This window comes from Gobio gobio (assembly GCF_949357685.1).
Source record: "Gobio gobio genome assembly, chromosome: 25".
Classification (NCBI taxonomy): domain Eukaryota; kingdom Metazoa; phylum Chordata; class Actinopteri; order Cypriniformes; family Gobionidae; genus Gobio; species Gobio gobio.
In genome coordinates, this window is record NC_137121.1 from 25614167 (window position 1) to 25633488 (window position 19322).

General features: G+C 38.1%; 1 protein-coding gene across 1 annotated transcript; it reads right to left on the minus strand.

Moving 5' to 3' along the window:
* Positions 1-191: 191 nt before the first annotated feature.
* On the minus strand, positions 192-17842 carry apba2a (amyloid beta (A4) precursor protein-binding, family A, member 2a; the record flags this gene model as incomplete). Its single annotated transcript, XM_079810422.1, has 11 exons — positions 192-263; positions 3187-3327; positions 3555-3674; positions 3752-3964; positions 8086-8265; positions 9924-10106; positions 14383-14469; positions 14589-14734; positions 14901-14940; positions 15053-15112; positions 16319-17842. The coding sequence occupies 11 exons, from the start codon at positions 17840-17842 to the stop codon at positions 192-194; spliced, it is 2766 nt and encodes a 921-aa protein (XP_079666548.1).
* Positions 17843-19322: the final 1480 nt, after the last annotated feature.

Genomic DNA, 19322 nt, shown 5'->3' on the forward strand with positions numbered 1-19322 from the left:
AATTGCATTAATAAGCAATTTGATAAAGTAATTACATGATTATGTGTGCATGTTTGCACTCTTTCTAATGGTCTTTACATGCAGTCCGCAGCCACATGAAGCAAGACGGAATATTTTTTTCTGCTTTTCTTTTAGGAGGAGCTGTAAATGTTTTTGAACGCCGCAAGAAAAAGTCCCAGGTTCACGATTCCTTATATGTACATCGGAGTCTCTTGACCAGTTAACAATCTGAACATGACGGCTGGCATAGTTTTCATGTTAATCTGTTGAGAAAAAGGAAAGACACTTCATTTTAATAGCATTCACGGCAATAGTGATTTACGTAATACAAATAATTGAATGCGAGGAAGGGACTTAGAATAAAGGTACGTTTTTTTTGACTCACTGCAAAAGCAAGGGGTGTAAAGTACCAATTGTTCTTCATAACTGTACAGTACTTGCGTCTTGTTTTGAGGGATTTGTACTGTACTAAACTGAAAGCGTGTACTCTGACTCAATTACACTGTCATGGCAAACAAAACGTTATATAATTAGCTTCCAATTTGTATTGGGTATCTTTAATTGGTTTTAAAATGTTCTTTTAACAATTTAAGTGTTGAAAGGATTCTCTCGTCATAAATGTTCTATTTTTCCAGACTTAATACATAATAATAATAATAATACATAATACATGTATAAAAAGCCTGTTTTGATAAATATTTTTAGTTGGTATTTACACTCACCGGCCACTTTATTAGGTACACCTGTTCAATAGCTCGTTTATGCAAATATCTAATCAGCCAATCACATGCTAGCAACTCAATGCATTTAGGCATGTAGACATGATCGAGATGATTTGCTGAAGTTGAAACTGAGCATCAGAATGGGGAAGAAATGGGATTTAAGTGACTTTGAACATCTTCCGACTGACGGCAGACTCCATCGCAGCTTTCACTGGCCAAGGACCGCCCGAGGCCGCTTGACTGACATGTAAAGCAACCAATCACAGTTCACTTTGTTCGTCATTTGAAAAATGTAGCGTCAATGTCTTTATATGTGTCAACAGGCCGGTGTGTAAAACTCTTGGACGTATATTAAGAGTACATGCCGCAAACTTTACATACTTTTGAAAATCTAGTGTTTAGTTCATCCTGATAAGCGCTCATTTCTTCTTCCACAAGATATCTACTGGGATTTTCATGCACAAAAAAGACTCTGTAATGACTAAGGACTTTCTGTCCTTTAAGGAAGGAAGCCGATTGTGGACTGCTCTACTCATATTAAGGGTCACACCTTAGATCTTGTCGTTACCAATGGATCATTCTTGTCACAGTTTGCCATTTTGCTATCCTTTTTAATATGGAATTGTCTATCAATCTCCCTGACTTCTCTGCTTTTATTGAGTCCTCATTAAGTGGATAAAATCGCTTTGTTAAATACTGTTCTTATGTCTGGTTTGGACTCATTTGCACCTTTGAAATCCCGTTCTGTGGCCTTCGAACGTTGTGCTCCATGATATAATGACAAGCTGTGCTCTAGGAAGGCAGCTTGTCGTAAGATGGAGCGAATGTGGCGTCTTTCTGGCCTGAAGGTACATCACCAAGCTTGGAAAGACCACATACTTGAATATAAGGCAGAGATTGTATCTGTCAGGTCTCAGTATTTCTCTCAGATAACTGACAATAATCAAAGTAACCCCAGACAACTGTTTCATACCATTAACAAACTTTCTCTAATGTACCAACCTCAGCTCATCGTTGTAATAGATTTCTTCATCATTTCAGTTCTAAGACTGCCTATGCTCGCAAATGCATCACTTCTGTCCCGTCTTCTTCTATTCTTAGTATCTCTCATTTCTCTGGCACCTCTTTCTCAATTTTTTCTGTCTCACTCCGTAATGAGGTTCCACACTTTCTTGAATATGTGTCATGACGAATTAAGGCAGTTCTGAAGACAAAAGTGGGTAATAGCAAGTTCTACCTAATAAAGTGGCCGGTGAGTGTACAGTCATGCTCAAAAGTTTACACACCCCTTGCAGAATCTGCAAAATGTGAATTATTTTAACAAAATAAGAGGGATCATAGGGAATGCATGTTATTTTTTTATTTAGTACTGTCCTGAATAAGATATTTCACATAAAAGATGTTTACATATAGTCCACAAGAAAGAAAAAAGGCTGAATTTATTAAAATGACCCCGTTCAAAAGTTTACACACCCTTGATTCTTAATACTGTGTGTCGTTCCCTGGATGATCCACGGCTGTTTTTGTGTTTTGTGATGGTTGTTCTTGAGTCCCTTGTTTGTCCTGAGCAGTTAAACTGCCCAATGTTCTTCAGAAAATCCTTCAGGTCCTGCAAATTCTTCAGTTTTCCAGCATCTTTTGCATATTTGAACCCTCTCCAGCAGGGACTGTATGATTTTGAGATCCATCTTTTCACACTGAGGACAATTGAGGGACTCAAACACAACTATTAAAAAAAGGTTGAAACATTCACTGATGCTCCAGAAGGAAAAACGACGCATTAAGGGCCGGGGGGTGAAAACTTTTGAACAGAATGAGGATTTTTCTTATTTTGTTTAAATAATTTATTTTATTTTATTTAGTACTGCCCTTCAGAAGCAACAGAAGATACTTGCATGTTTCCCGGAAGACAAATTAAGTAGGCCTACAATTTACCCTGATCTTCAAATTCAAAAACAAACAAGGGAAAAATAAGGTAACGACACAGTATTAAGAATCAAGGGTGTGTAAACTTTTGAACAGGTTAATTTTATTAAATTCAGCAATTTTTTTTTTGTCTTGTGGACTATATGTAAACATATTTTATGTAAAATCTCTTATTCAGGACAATACTAAATAAAAAATAGCACGTATTTTTGTATGCTTCCTCTTATTTAGTTAAAATTATTCACAGATTCTGTAAGGGGTGTGTAAACTTTTGAGCAAGACTGAATATATATATATATATATATTCACACGTACTGATATAAATAAAATCTTAATATTCAAGCAAGCACAATTAAATGTGAAAACGGTTTTACCTTAACCAAAGAAAGTTTTAGGCTAAGACATTTTTTGACCTTTAATGGGCTGGTATTTTAATGGGTTAATATTTTGGCACAGTATCGCTGTACTTTTACACCCCTGCCAGAGGCTGGATTATTACTAATGTTCCACCAAAACATACGTATATATAATTCCGTACCTCTCCTACAGATACTGAAAGGGCGTGGACAATTTTCTCATGCGCCATAGCCACCACACTCTGTCCGTTTATCTCAATTATTCTGTGGCCGACACGCACCCCTCCCCTCTCCGCAATACCTCCACGCATCAGACTGCAGATCTGCAATTTAACAACAGGATGACAGAGTACAATTTCAAAGAGGTCATGATACAACAAAAAAGTCCCTAATATGCAAATACACAGCAGCTGATTAGATAAGCCAAGTTATTGCAATGCAATTGACATCTTTTGATGTTTGTTAAAGCTGATTGTGTCATGTTTTCAGTGGTGTGGAAATGACGCAGAGCAGCTCTAATCTAGTGTCTTTCTTGATCCTTGACACTTACTATTCCGTTCTGAACGCTGAAACCGAGCTGGTATTGCAGGTCTGGTCTCTTTATGAGGACAGTAGTAACAGGTGGGCAACTCACTACACTCAGTTTCAACTGAACGTGATTCTTCAGGCCCTGAAACACACAAAAAAATTTAATACTGCAATCTAACGACCCATAAGTGTTGAATACATGCATAAGAATGCCAAAACCTTGATGATGCCCTGACAGGTGGCGAGAGGCAGGCCCACCAGGCTGGTGTCGTTGACGGCCATGATCTGATCGCCCACATTGAGTTTGCCGGAGCGGGCGGCAGGGCCGTTGTTCAGCATGCAGGCCAAGATGACGGTGGGCAGGATGGAGCCCCAGCCCGACTCCACGATCACCACACCCAGTATCTCCCCCTTCTGCTTCTCTAGCTGAAGCTGGTTACAAAATCAATTATTGACTAAAAGTAAAGAAAGAACTTCAAGAAGACAGAAAAGATTTAAAAGAGAGGCTATGGCCAAATGAATATGGTGTGGCAGGTGCTATTATGAGTATGATTTGACACAATGATGATGTAGAACGAGCCCGAAAATCATATTTTTGCATATGCACCGATATATTGGCCTGGCAAATGAATCATTAATCAGTATTTAGCAATTATGTGGTATTTATTTGATTAATTAGAAATTAATATAATATGAATAAAATTAATACAAACATGAATACAATAATAGTTACAGTTTATGTGTATATACATCTATTTTTGCTTTTATTGTCATAGCACATTTTAGTTTTCCAATATTTGAATTGAGAGCATTTTGTAGTAAATATTGTGAAAATAAAATAAATGTATGATAATATAAAATGTGTGATAACATAAAAATTAATACAATAATTAATATAATAAATAATAAAGATAAATGTTTGATTAATTTCAAAATTATATAAATATTAATAAAAAAAGAAATAAAAAAGTATATATCATATAAAAAGTAATCTATTAATGTTAAAATGTGAATTTATAGTTATATAATATATGCTCTGAATAAGATCTATAAACTTTGTTACCTGTAAGCTGATAAAAACACAATGCGGTGCACTTACTGCCTGTTCTTTTTATATTTCCTGAATAGTTGTGGTTTGTTCCCACTTTATATTAAGTGGCCTTAACTACTATGTACTTACATCAAAAAATAAGTACAATGAAATTATTGTGTTCATATTGTATTGCAAAACTCTTTTGCTGATATTGAGGTGGGATCACTAATCGATGTAAATGACAGGATTGCTCATGACGTCATAAAAAGTGAAGCCGTTGCGCCGCCATTTTGGTATTCCCTAGTAAGCTCACGCGTTCTATTGAATCAATAGGAAATTATATGATTGCCTAACGAGTCAACGTTTTTATATTTGAAGTCTCCCTGTACAACACAAACGTCCTAAGCATGTAAATAGTTATTAGTTTAAAGTCAGGAATTTCCCCTGCTTATTAAAAAGTAACGTTCATATTCATTATAGTTGAGAACATCAGCTCGGCGGGCGGACGAGAAACTTCAGCGTATCACTGAAGAAAATTAATAATTTAAACGATGATTAAATAAATAACACGGCATACATAACACTTATGGAATACTCATATAACACTTATACTCATATGGAAACAAATGGCATTCATTTGCACTGTCTTTAATAGTCTGAAATAGATGTTGCTCAATCAGGAAATAAAATACACATAACTTATTCAGGCTTTATTTCCAAGATGATGGCAAACTTTGAATTGTAATACAATATAGACTAGTGCAATATAGAGGCTTGTATTCATATTTATTATATAAGCTATTCGAATCAATTTCTGCAGCTAAACACAGATATATACGTTAATGTTTAATATTACTAACCCCTATTTAACGTATGTGTTTAGCTAAAGCAATTGATTCGAATAGCTTATACAATAAATATGAATACATATTTTTATGGATATGTATTCCAATAAATAATAATACATACAATTATGGAGGGTTAGGGTTAGTTACTAACCCTAACCCTCCATTACATACATAAAGAAATATATTTTTGTGTTAGTTCAGTTACGTTACCTGTGTCGGCACTCGGCAGTGTGCAGTATTCACACCCACATTAACGATTTCAATATATGAATATCCTCTCCGAAAAGACCATAAACATTACAGATAACATCTGAAGTAACTATTAATTTACATACATATATCGTAAAACTAATCCTGTGAGACTGAGATGCTGCAAATCGTGTGATTTTAGGTCAATGTTTTGGCTGTACGTCAATGATGCCCTCTGCTGGTAGGGAATAGTAAAATGGCCGCTCGAGCACTTCCGGTGGCTTCACCGCCTGATGGCAGTTTAGAACACGATGAGCAATCCAGTCATTTATATAGATCAGTGGGTTTAAGGGTAAAGTTAGGGACGGGTGTGGTGGTATGGGTAAGTTTAAGGGTAAAGTTAGGGACAGATGTGCTGTATGGGTAAGTTTAAGGGTAAAGTTAGGGACAGGAGTGGTGGTATGGGTAAGTTTAAGGGTAAAGTTAGGGACAGGTGTGCTGGTATGGGTAAGTTTAAGGGTAAAGTTAGGGACAGGTGTGCTGGTATGGGTAAGTTTAAGGGTAAAGTTAGGGACTGGTGTGGTGGTATGGGTAAGTTTAAGGGTAAAGTTAGGGACAGATGTGGTGGTATGGGTAAGTTTAAGGGTAAAGTTAGGGACAGGTGTGATGGTATGGGTAAGTTTAAGGGTAAAGTTAGGGACAGATGTGGTGGTATGGGTAAGTTTAAGGGTAAAGTTAGGGACAGGTGTGGTGGTATGGGTAAGTTTAAGGGTAAAGTTAGGGACGGGTGTGCTGGTAATGGTAAGTTTAAGGGTAAAGTTAGGGACGGGTGTGCTGGTAATGGTAAGTTTAAGGGTAAAGTTAGGGATAGGTGTGGTGGTATGGGTAAGTTTAAGGGTAAAGTTAGGGACAGGTGTGGTGGTATGGGTAAGTTTAAGGGTAAAGTCAGGGACAGGTGTGGTGGTATGGGTAAGTTTAAGGGTAAAGTTAGGGATAGGTGTGGTGGTATGGGTAAGTTTAAGGGTAAAGTCAGGGACAGGTGTGGTGGTATGAGTTTAAGGGTAAAGTCAGGGACAGGTGTGCTGGTATGGGTAAGTTTAAGGGTAAAGTTAGGGACAGGAGTGGTGGTATGGGTGAGTTTAAGGGTAAAGTTAGGGACAGGTGTGCTGGTATGGGTAAGTTTAAGGGTAAAGTCAGGGACAGGAGTGGTGGTATGGGTGAGTTTAAGGGTAAAGTTAGGGACAGGTGTGGTGGTATGGGTGAGTTTAAGGGTAAAGTTAGGGACAGGAGTGGTGGTATGGGTGAGTTTAAGGGTAAAGTTAGGGATAGGTGTGGTGGTATGGGTGAGTTTAAGGGTAAAGTTAGGGACAGGTGTGGTGGTATGGGTAAGTTTAAGGGTAAAGTCAGGGACAGGAGTGGTGGTATGGGTGAGTTTAAGGGTAAAGTTAGGGACAGGTGTGGTGGTATGGGTGAGTTTAAGGGTAAAGTTAGGGACAGGAGTGGTGGTATGGGTGAGTTTAAGGGTAAAGTTAGGGACGGGTGTGCTGGTATGGGTAAGTTTAAGGGTAAAGTTAGGGACAGGTGTGGTGGTATGGGTGAGTTTAAGGGTAAAGTCAGGGACAGGTGTGCTGGTATGGGTAAGTTTAAGGGTAAAGTTAGGGACAGGAGTGGTGGTATGGGTGAGTTTAAGGGTAAAGTTAGGGATAGGTGTGGTGGTATGGGTGAGTTTAAGGGTAAAGTTAGGGACAGGTGTGGTGGTATGGGTAAGTTTAAGGGTAAAGTCAGGGACAGGAGTGGTGGTATGGGTGAGTTTAAGGGTAAAGTTAGGGACAGGTGTGGTGGTATGGGTGAGTTTAAGGGTAAAGTTAGGGACAGGAGTGGTGGTATGGGTGAGTTTAAGGGTAAAGTTAGGGACGGGTGTGCTGGTATGGGTAAGTTTAAGGGTAAAGTTAGGGACAGGTGTGGTGGTATGGGTGAGTTTAAGGGTAAAGTCAGGGACAGGTGTGCAGGTATGGGTAAGTTTAAGGGTAAAGTTAGGGACAGGAGTGGTGGTATGGGTGAGTTTAAGGGTAAAGTTAGGGACGGGTGTGCTGGTATGGGTAAGTTTAAGGGTAAAGTTAGGGACGGGTGTGCTGGTAATGGTAAGTTTAAGGGTAAAGTTAGGGACGGGTGTGCTGGTAATGGTAAGTTTAAGGGTAAAGTTAGGGACAGGTGTGGTGGTATGGTTAAGTTTAAGGGTAAAGTTAGGGACAGGTGTGCTGGTATGGGTAAGTTTAAGGGTAAAGTTAGGGACAGGTGTGCTAGTATACAAATATATATTGACCCCCTGATCTTAATTCTATTGGCAGCAGCATTGAAAACCCTAAACTGGTCGACCACTAGACAGGAAAATGAAATGTGATTCGCTGGAGCTTCACAACACGTTTGCAAGCAGATACAGTTCCGAGCTGCTGTGATGAAGTTTCCAGTGCTTTAATTATTACCTCTTTAAGGTTTTCGGAATTGGAGAAATGGACGAGGTCGTCATTATACATCTCCTGTGTGTTCAGTATGTCACTGTAGTCTTTCTGGCTGAGGTCCTTGGGATTGATCCCATTGGCTTGGAGAAACTCCTGGTAGGCCATGCTGAACGCCTGACCGATGGACTGTGCGATGAGCTGGGCCTGTGGGGGGGAGAGGGGAGGAGGTGAACCACTCAGCGAGAGGAGGATACTTGACGACGTGACGACATCTCAGAGCGAGAGAGTGCTTGAATCGAATCGAGGGGGCGGAAAAAACAATTACATGAGCAGATATTTTATACAGCTCACGGTCAACACAATGAAGACAAATAATAGTAATAAATACAAAACTGACTAGAGGTTAGAGGAGTTATGAGCTACAAGACTTTTTGAAAATATATATTTTTTAATGATATTAACTATTGCTTACTGAATATGAAATATTATATGCTTGATAAGTAAGTATTGAGGAATTCAGCTTCTAATAAGAATTTTTTTGTGATAAATATTGATGAAGTATTTCTTATTAAATATTATTTATTTTTTGTTTGTTTTGTAATTATGTTGGCTAATTTGATAATGCATTTGTTTACCAATGAGATTTGTTTGTTTATTGAATATTAATATTAACAATCGCTCATTGAATATGCAATTGTATATGCTTTTTAATCATTATTTTACTTTCAGCTACAAATCAGAGTTATCAAATATTATTATGAAATATTATATGCTTTGTTATCATCCTTATTTTACTTTCAGCTACCAATAAAGAGTTATTATCAAATATTGATATTAACTATTGCTTACTGAATATTAAATATTATATGCTTGATAAGTATTTAGGCTTTCAGCTTCCAGTAAGATTTTTTGTAATTAAATATTTCTTATTGAATATTAAATATTATGTGTTTGCTTAGTAATTATTTTGGCTAATTTGATAACGCATTTGGTTACCAATAAGATTGGTTTGTTTATTAAATATTAATAATCGCTTATTGAATATGCAATTGTATATGCTTTTTAATCATTATTTTACATTCAGCAACAAATCAGAGTTATCAAATATTAATTTGAAATATTATGTTTGTTTAGTAATTATTTTGGCTAATTTGATAATACATTTGGTTAACAATAAAACTCTTTGTTTATTAAATATGAATGTTAACCATTTCTTATTGAATATTAACTATTATATATTTGCTTTGTAATTATTTAGGCTAATTTGATAATGATTTCAGCAAAGATTGTTTTTATTAAATATTAATAATAAAATTGCTTATCGAATATGAAATATTATATGCTTTGTAATCATTATTTTCCTTTCAGCTACCAATAAGAGTTATCAAATATTAATATTAACTATTGCTTACTGAATATTAAATATTATATACTTTTTAAGTCATTATTTAGGCTTTCAGCTTCCAATAAGAATGTTTTTTTAATTAAATATTACTGAATATTAAATAGTATGTTTGTTTAGTCATTATTTTGGCTAATTTGATAATGCATTCAGTTACCAATAAGAATATTAAAAAAAATGTATTGAATACTAAGTATTGCATTTTTGTTTATTACCTAATAATTTTACCACATTTAAATGCATAATCTTGCACTTAAATCAATAAATTCCAGAATTTTGCAGAATTTTGAAGTAACAAATTTGTAAATATTTCTAATTGCACAAATAATGACAGGTCAACTGAACAGCCCTTCAGCCACTAATCAAAAAAAAAAAAAAAAAGCCGACACTTCAGGCTGAATCTTTTCTAAAAAACAAAACAAAAAAAACATTCTTAATTTTCAGAAAAGATCAGTCTCACATCCTCAGACTCAAAGACGTAGCACATCATGCGGTACTGCTTCTGACTTTCTGTGCTGAGGTCTGAATCTGTGCAGTCGAGTGAGGAGGAGTTAGACAGACGCCGGCGGGCCATCAGAACCACCACGCTACCGATGTCTGCGATGTATGAGATGGTGCGGAGGGCGTTGTCCATCATCGTCTCCTGTGAACAAGGATCAGGAGTCAGCCAATGAAAAGTCTGTCAATATTAATCCTGCACCTTGTTCTTTAAATGTCAACATTTTTCTTTTTAAAAGGGCAATTTACCGGAAGTATTAAAGCGGTGGTTGCTTATGATTTTACTCTTTTAGCTTTAGTGTGTAATGTTTGCTGTTTGAGCATAAACAGCATCTGCAAAGTTTTGATGCTCAAAGTTCAAAGCAAAGGGAGATATGTTCTTTTAAAGAAATCACTTTTTAAGTACTACAACAAACTACAGGGACTACAACATGCTTGTGCCGCGTTCCAGGCAACCCGAAACCTGTGTTTTTCCAACCTTCTTCCCGTGAAAGTGCACTGGAACGGCAGTCAAACCCGTGAACTCATACTAGATCGATGTACTCTCAGTTACGAGCTCTGACGTCACATAGCCTGCGAAGCAACAATGGCCGCCCCTACGGATGCAGTGTTTATGAAAGTCGTACACGAATAACATAAAATAAAAGGTATCGCAGCTTCTCTTGCTGTATGAGCCGTTTTTCTGCACCGTTTCCCTTAAATAAGCAGGGAGTAAGCACCTTTGGTGATAAAAATGATTGTAAATGAGCATAAGCCCCGTACGGTCCGCCATGCTTTGTTTACATCTAGCTACCGCTCAGGCAGTTTGGCGTGACTTTGCCTGGAACGCTACAAAGTCGTGAGTCGGGGTTTGAAGTCGAAACTTACGGGCTCAAAAACCTGCCTGGAATGCAGCATTATTCACGGGTTAGTGACATCACTAACCATACAATTTACATAATCTCTGCCCCCGGGGAACACGCAACAAAGGGGGTGAGGCCATGTTGAGAAGTTGAGTTGTTGCTCAAGCTGTTTGCATCCGTAAAGTCACATCCGTCTTTTCAAGTTATAACCGTAATTAAACTAAACTATACCTGTTCTATCTTCATGCAGCATATATTCTCTGTATACAATCCCCACACAGTGATTTATAGATTATCATGACAGAATATGCTAATCAATGACTTGAAGATAGATCAGCTCCATAAATTCATCAACTAACCATTCAGAAACGCCCTGTTGCATTCTACATGTGTGTCACTTCTTCTTGAGTTTCTCCATCATTGTCCGACTCACAGTTTAGGACATTTTCAGTGCGTGTCTGCGTGAGGTAATCAGAGCTATTAACATGAGCTCTTGAAGCTCCGCCCTTTTCTTGAAAGGGGGCAGAGAGAAGCAGCTCATTTGCATTTAAAGGGACACACAAAAACAGTGCGTTTTTGTTCACCCTCAAAAAGAGACGACTTTAACATACTATAAAAATGATCTGTGGGGTATTTTGAGCTCAAACTTCACATACACACTCTGGGGACATCAGAGGCTTTTTTACATCTTGTAAAAAGAATCCGTTGGCGTGCGAGCTGGAAAAAACAAACTCTGGTCAGGCCAATCACATCGTGTATAGAGTCAGTGGGCGGGCTTAACATAATGACGGCAGAGTTGCAGCGGTTCCTCGTTCTACTTGAAAACAAAGGAGCTGGCGAAAAGCGGTCTTTTGAATCGGCTTTGGCCGCGACTCTAGAAGACTTGGAGTTAAGCTTTTCTTTGAGGAAAGAACAAAGAACGGCACTGAAGTCATTCTTAAGAAAGGAAGATGTGTTCGGAGTTTTGCCGACCGGATACGGCCAAAGTTTAATCTGTCAACTAGCTCCGCTTCACCTTCTTCGCAGCTCTGGTTGGTTGTAGCGCTATCCTATTGCGTGCAGAGGGAATGTGAAAGACAACCGTTTATCCCGCCCCTCGGATTGAGCCCTGCCAATGGTGTGTTCCCAGACCCAACATCTTTATGTGGGTCTGGCTTGTCAGGCTAGGACAAATAATCTCTGAGAGGAGAAATCGCATCAGCCCATCCAAGCTGAGGCACTTGATATTTCTGAATGCCAACCTGCACTAAAGACTAAAGTGTCTTAATGTTACAACTTTTGCTGTGGTTCTGTGTTCAATTAAAGTTTTATTAAAATGTTAAATAATAGTTACTGTGTATTTTTTTATAACGAAAAAATGCATAAAAATAAGGCTTTTATAAAAAACACTGAATAAAAGTGCTTACCAACACACAAATCATTCACATTTGAAGATTTTCATGAGAAAGAAGGCGGAGCCTCTGCGCACACCTACCTATTACGTAATCGCCACAGACCAATGGTACAAATCTCTCAGCTGTTGTAAACATACAGGGAGCACAGTCAGCTGCTATTATTATTAAAGATTAAAATGAACAACTCAAATTAATATGCCGTTTTTATACATTATCATATTTTTTATGATATGAGTACAAATATAACAACTATGTAATATAGTGCATATATTTAGCAAAATACTCCTCTCTATAGTTATTTTTCAAGCTATCATGGTCTTGAAGTAAATGTAATTCAACGTAACATATTGTTCTCTAGCTGTTATTGACCTCTTTCCGCGGTTGAAACACTGATTGAGTGATTACATGAGACATGATACATTTCAGTAAGCTGTACTGGATCTTTCAACATGCCTTCTGATGTTCAGTCGTGTTTATTTATTTTTATGCCATGGTCTGTCTGAATACTCGATTCTGATTGGCTGGAAAGTGTGCAATAAAATCGTTTAAATGCACATGTAGTTCCAAGTTCTATATTAATGCGCTTTTTTCATTGAAACGCACACACACACAAAAGGCCACTACATTATATTTCTTAGCAACCATGGGGTTATATCGCTATTTTTATGTAATAAACTTACATTTTCGTTGTTAAGAGAGACGCTGAACAGATGCAGGTACGAATCTATCTCTCCCGATCGATCGATTATTCATTCAAATAAATGCAATAATTAATTCATTCAAATAAACGTCATTTACGCACTATTTTATCTCAGTGTCTGATTCAAAGCATGCTGGATCTAATGAGCCGTAACTTATGAAAATAACCATCAATTTTACCCTTCCATCAATAACAGCTTTAAATTGTCAATGTTGGCAAATGACCATGTTATAAATGGGATAATCCACAACTAGCCATGGATTATCCCTTACTTAACTAGTAGTAAAGAGGAAGAGATGATAGGATGCACTACAGCGATCTGTCATGTCACATTTAAGAGCGCCAAAATGGTATTTATTGTATGAATTTCGTAATAAATTATAAATATTGTTTCATATCAGAGTAACCTGCTCTGTCTTGTCTGTCTGTGTCAGTGTCCTCTATGCTCTGTGGTTTTTCACTGCATGAGAAAATGGATGTGTGGCGTGAGAGCGTGAGAACAGTGTCAATAGATGCATGAGAGTTGGCAGCCCAAATGTCTTTAGGGTACTGTTTTCCATAAATACCATAGAAACCATATAGCCTAGTTACTTTTTACCGGTAGCAAACCGTAACTCTTGAACCTTGGCCCTCTTACCCCCTTCCCTCATTGGGGGGAAAAAATCAGCCTATAGCTTACAGTGTCCTCGTCTATAATACCGCATGTTACCTTTGACAAGAAATGCCACAAGCTAACATCAGAGTGAGCGTGAGAGTTATCAGCAAAATGAAAGAAAAAATAAATAAAATGCAAATCCTCAATTTGGATCATCACACAATCCGTGTGTCATTTCAGCCGGATGTATAAAACAGACCATATAAACGTATGATTTGGGGAAAATCAAACTATTATGCAAAATTCTACTGAGGAGAACAAATAAGGCAGAAAAGGCAGATTTTGAAGGGTTTATTTCCTCAAAAAAAGATTTAGACGTTTATTGTCAAATTATAAATTACTAAAATAACATTAGAATTAAATATTACTCTCTGAGGGCCCTCTCTGCTTTTTACCATGGTAGTGAGGTGCAATGTGTGGGTTTACTGTGGTCAACATGATCCAAATACTACGGAAGACCAAATTACCCTATAACATTTTACCCTTTAAAAATGAGGTTACACTTTTTACAGATTCTGCATCCAACTCAAGCTACTGTCAAATGTGCAATTTTAAGAGAGAAAAAGTGTAATATTAATTTGTGAAAAGTTCACCTGCTTTGGCAAGTGTTTGTCGTGTTCTGATGATAAAACCACAATTAACTGTCTGGTTTCAACAACTTTCACTCAGGAGCAAAAATCTGCCTTTAAACTTGAAAGAAATAAAGATTTGACGTTTATCGTGATAATTATCTATATTGACTGATATGAAAATTTGTATTGTGATAACTTTTTTTGCCCATATCGCTCAGCCCTAATGCAATTACCAGGTTTATATGAATTTTACCATACCTGTGTGTCAGCATTGAGCACCTTGATGGCCTTGGTTGAGATGAACAAGTCAATCTCAGTCAGGCTCTGAGCTTCACCCTCTACAGACTGAACAACACAAAGGTTATAGTGTCATCTAGTGGACTGAGAGAGAACGTCTGACTCCATCTGCTATCTTTCATGAATATTAAATATTTTTTTTGTGTGTGGAGAATTGTATAAAATACCTTAACAAAGTCCACAGCTTCCTGCGCTTGCTTCATGCGCACGCTTTTAGACGGGTTTCTTTCGGAGAGCAGCTGGGTAGAGCCGAGGTAGTTTGCAGCAAAAATGATTCCATTGATGAGATCTTCTGGCTCACATGGACCAGGGACTGGAAAACGGATGCAAAGACCAGGATAAACAACTAGACTATTAAAACTACCCTTAACTTGACTCTACTATCAATAATATACCAATGATCCAAAAATGTACAGATGCCTATTTCAAATCTTTAAAGCTTTGTGTCTCAATTGTGTTTAAAACAAAACAAAACTTACTATCCACAAAGCTTGGAAAAGAGGGATTTCTCTGGGTCTGCTGAAAAGCAAAACAATAATTAAGGTACAGATCCCTTTTCAGGTTACAGCCTGCCCCATAGGATGTGAACTGACTCTGAGATTACTGTTCAGCATGTAACTAGGTAACTTGCCGGTCTCTTTTGTCCGGATGGTGGCTCTGTACTAATGTCCTCTGGACTACTTTGAGGAACCTGTTGAAGCATGAAAACAGACAATCATATTTTGATATATAGGTACAATTTATAATTGACATGATGATGAGACATGATTATTGATGAAAACATAGGGATGAAGCCATAATATAAGAGGATGGTAATGCTATTGTAATAAAAAGCCAGTAGCCAATAGCTAGTCAGTTGTAGCGGTTACAATTTCATCTTTCAAGAGCCCAACAATTGATTAAACTGTTTAGATTATTTGTGGGTATACATGGAAGTTTAAACATTTCAAGAAGTATGTATATAAGCATGGCATGGGCAAAACAACTACATTTTTAGGGAACGCAACACAAAAATTCTGCCTCTGTATACAGATATTAGCTAAATGAACACATTAGCATTAGCATAATTAGCTTCTGTATATAGTATACTGTATATAGTCAAGTAATAGTTAGTGTATATAGTAAACGATGTAAATAGCAAACAGTTCAAAACAGTATCTTATTATAACAAAATTGACTTTACAAGAAGCATATTACAAAAATAAAACAAAATTGATATAAATGAAACTGTAACAAATATTTAACACTTTCTAACTGTAATTACTATTTTAGTTATTCTGTAAATACTGTATAATAATTATAATATGTTATTTTATGTTTGTACTTTTGGAAATGTATCTTATCTATCCCTAATTAGGCTATTTATTTAACATTTTAGGCTTATTTTGAGAGCCTTTTTTTTTTCATTCAGTGCGTTGGAATTACTGCATTATGATTAACTTTCATGAACGTTTAAAATTGTGTGCAAAACAATCCTGCCTTAAAACTAACAATCAAATAGTCTACAGTTTAAAGCAAATCTTCAAATTTGACTGGCCACCGGACCAGAGTGTTACCCTTGCCTTAAGCCCGAGCCCAGCGACCTAACAGGGGAACAAGAAGTTTGGAGAATGGATGGAGGGAAATCTTAAAATCTCATTGGAAAAGCTTGTTTAGAAGGAGGCGACCACTGGTTGAAGTCTGGTGCAATGTAGTTAAGAGTCTCCAAATAAGACAAGAGAACAGGCTGTCTGATTAACATGCAAAGCTACCAACCACATTTTTGGTGTTTAGGAATAGGTCAATCTAAAATAAATGCTAGTACAATAACAAGGCTCCACTGAAATGGATCCAAATGTTGCAGTTCATCTGCAAAAAGCAAATACTTCTTGACAGTTAGCAAATAATTCACTGTTACCTGTTCTTGACTAGGCCTTGTCTTCTCCTTTTCAACAGGTTTGGCCGAGTCTTTATGCAGCCATTTGTCTGGGGACTGTACAGGTGTATTAACATGGGCTCTGGATTGGCTGTTTCTCCTGCCTGATGATGTTGAAGAGGCCCTGGAACTGTCAAGAGCCCCTTCGCCATTATTTGTCTGACCTTTGCTCCTCCCTGAGTTGTTTGGAGCAATTTTAAGTTTGGTCTTAACTCCGATCACAATCTGGTCTTCCTCAACATCCCCATAGCTCCTAGCCTCTTTTCCTCCCTTTGGTTTATGACTACAAACAGGATGGTCATGTCCTCTGTTTTTGCTGTCTCCAGGACTTTGCTCGTGTGAATGTTTCCCATCTCTGTCCCGGTTGTCCTCTCTAGAGTACTTTAGCAAATGTCTTTTTTTCCAAGCACCTCTGTCCTCTGAATCTGCTAATTTTGCTTTATTGTTGACCCCGCTACCGTCCTGGTAAGCAATGTCTCTGTTGTGTACTCTCTCTGAATGATGTCCTCTAATTCTGAAACTTTGTCTAGTGTCTCCTCTACATTCGCTGACCACTGGGACATCACAATCTTTTGGACAGTCACTAGCACACTCTTCCTGAACGCTTTCCATTCGATTCCTAGGAGCACAATTTGACCCTGGAGGGATATCCCTTGGTTGTTTGGGGATGTCCTGGTTCCTTCTATAGTTACTAACTGAATCACTTTCTTGCCCCACTTTACCATGACTAGAATCTTGGGGACGACTTCTCCCATCTCTGGGAAAGACTTGAGAACAATTGCCTTTAAGTGGGATCTCATTGTTGTTCAACTCCACTTCTTTCCCTGTATAGTGAAAAAACCCATCATTGTCTTCTTCTTCACTGTCCTCTTCCACTTCTTCCTCAGTCTCTTCTTCATCCTCCTCGTCCTCGGCCATGGGGGCTTGTACGAAGGTCGTCTCTGTGATAGGCTCTGGTTGTTTGTAGACCATCTTTGGTGCATCTTCCTGCGGTACCTTGTAGAAGCCTTCAGAATGTTCCCAAGCCTCCTCTGGTGTACAGCTATCCCGGACGTCCCGAGATGTGCCTGGACACTCAGCACCATCTGCACCTTCATGGCAGTCCATTCCTTCCATGTAGCTTTCATCCTCAGGACAACAGTGGACATAGTAGGTCATCCTATCCGCTTCAGTTTGCAGTTCCTCATCTTCCTCATAATCATGCTCCTCCTCTTCTTCCCCAGATCCTACATTATCATATTCGGATAGCGAGTCTTCTTCCATGCTAACTGGCTGAAGGGGGCTGTCGCTTTGGATGGAGTCGTCCCCGGACCCATCACTCAAACAGGACCTAGCTGGCGCAGGTGAGGGTGGTTGGATGTCCAGCTTGTCGTGCCGAAGTTTCTCGGGAATTGGATCAACTCCATCTCCACAGAGCTTTTCACTTCCCTCAGGCTCAGCGCTAGAGGTTGAAGAGTTGAGCTCTGAAACAATCGCCCTGGTGCCTGGTCTTCTCCTGAGAGCCATGACTGGCTTCATCAGACCCACAGAAGTGGGATTCTGTGAGCCCTGAAACAAGAATTGCCAAAAGTGAGTAAAAATTGGCTTTGATGAGTAAATAAAACAGGGTAACTTTACAGTAGTTGGCGACTGTAAATGGAAACATAATACAGTACATTGTTTATGTCAAACTGATGAAGTTGCAGTAGATCAATTCAAATCAGGTACATCTACCAAAAAAACATCTTCTAACTAACTACTTTTACCTATCTTTATAACCTACCTACAATTCTTTTTAAATTATTTTCCCTCTAGATATCAATGCAGCAGCACATACTGTCTGTGGAACATTCCTCATATTAAACCACTAAAATTAATTTAAGATCTTCAGTGGAAGACTAGCTTTTCAATATTAAGGTGTGGTCACCATAGAGAAATTTCGCACCGAAGGAACCTTTTCATAGTTCCTAGAACTAATGCCGGAAGTACCTGCTTTTTGGCGTGTTCGCACCGCAGGAACTGGGAACGATTTTAGTTCTAGGAGCTCCTTTTGGGGGAAATAAATTAGCTTCTACTTCAGAGTAGGGTCTAACCCAGCACAATAGGAACTACCAGTGACGTAAGTGTACGCTGATTAGCTGAACACACGCAAAAACACCAGCACCAGCCATTTAAAAAAAAAGCTGTGTACACACACAGATTATGGCACAAACTAACACTATGAACATGGAAAACAGTCATAGATGGACCTCTCAACCTTTATGGTAAGGAGAAAATCCAACACAACTTTGAGGGGACCAAGCGAAACAGGATTATGTATTTCTGCTCAGCTAGCGACATCAACCACACGGCAAACGCTAATATTTTTCATATACTGTCTACTTTCTTTGTATAACAGTTCTATCTAATAACGTATTAGACAGGACTGTTAAACAGATTGTAAACTAAAGACGGAGAATGGTGCTGCGTTCCACTCCAGTTTTAGACATGCACTTGCGAACTTCCCAAAGCACTTCCCCTCGGGGGAATCCCCGCCAACATTTTGAAGTGCGTTCCACTTTGTGAAGTGGACAAGGGAAGTTTATATGGACAGACCCTTGCTCCCTCGATTTTGACCGAGTCTACTTCATATGTACACTTCAGGCAGCTTCATATACCACAATGCAACACGATTGTGACGTCACCGCATATCGCGTTTAATATACTCCATCACAAACAACTATGATATTTGTATTATTTTAAAAAACATTTAAAACAACCCTAATACACCTATATACATATGGAATGCTACATGAAACAATTTCGTAAAGGAAAAAATGTAATAATAAATCAACTCCATAGGATTCGAAGTGATCAAGGGCTTAGGACGTTCCAGTTCAGTCCATTGCAAATGTTCCTCCAGTAGTGGGCACTCATGCAACGTAAGCAATGACGCACATCCGAGTGAACGAGACGGAGGGAAGTTAACGAGTGAAGGGCATAATAAAAATGAACTGGAACGCAGCAT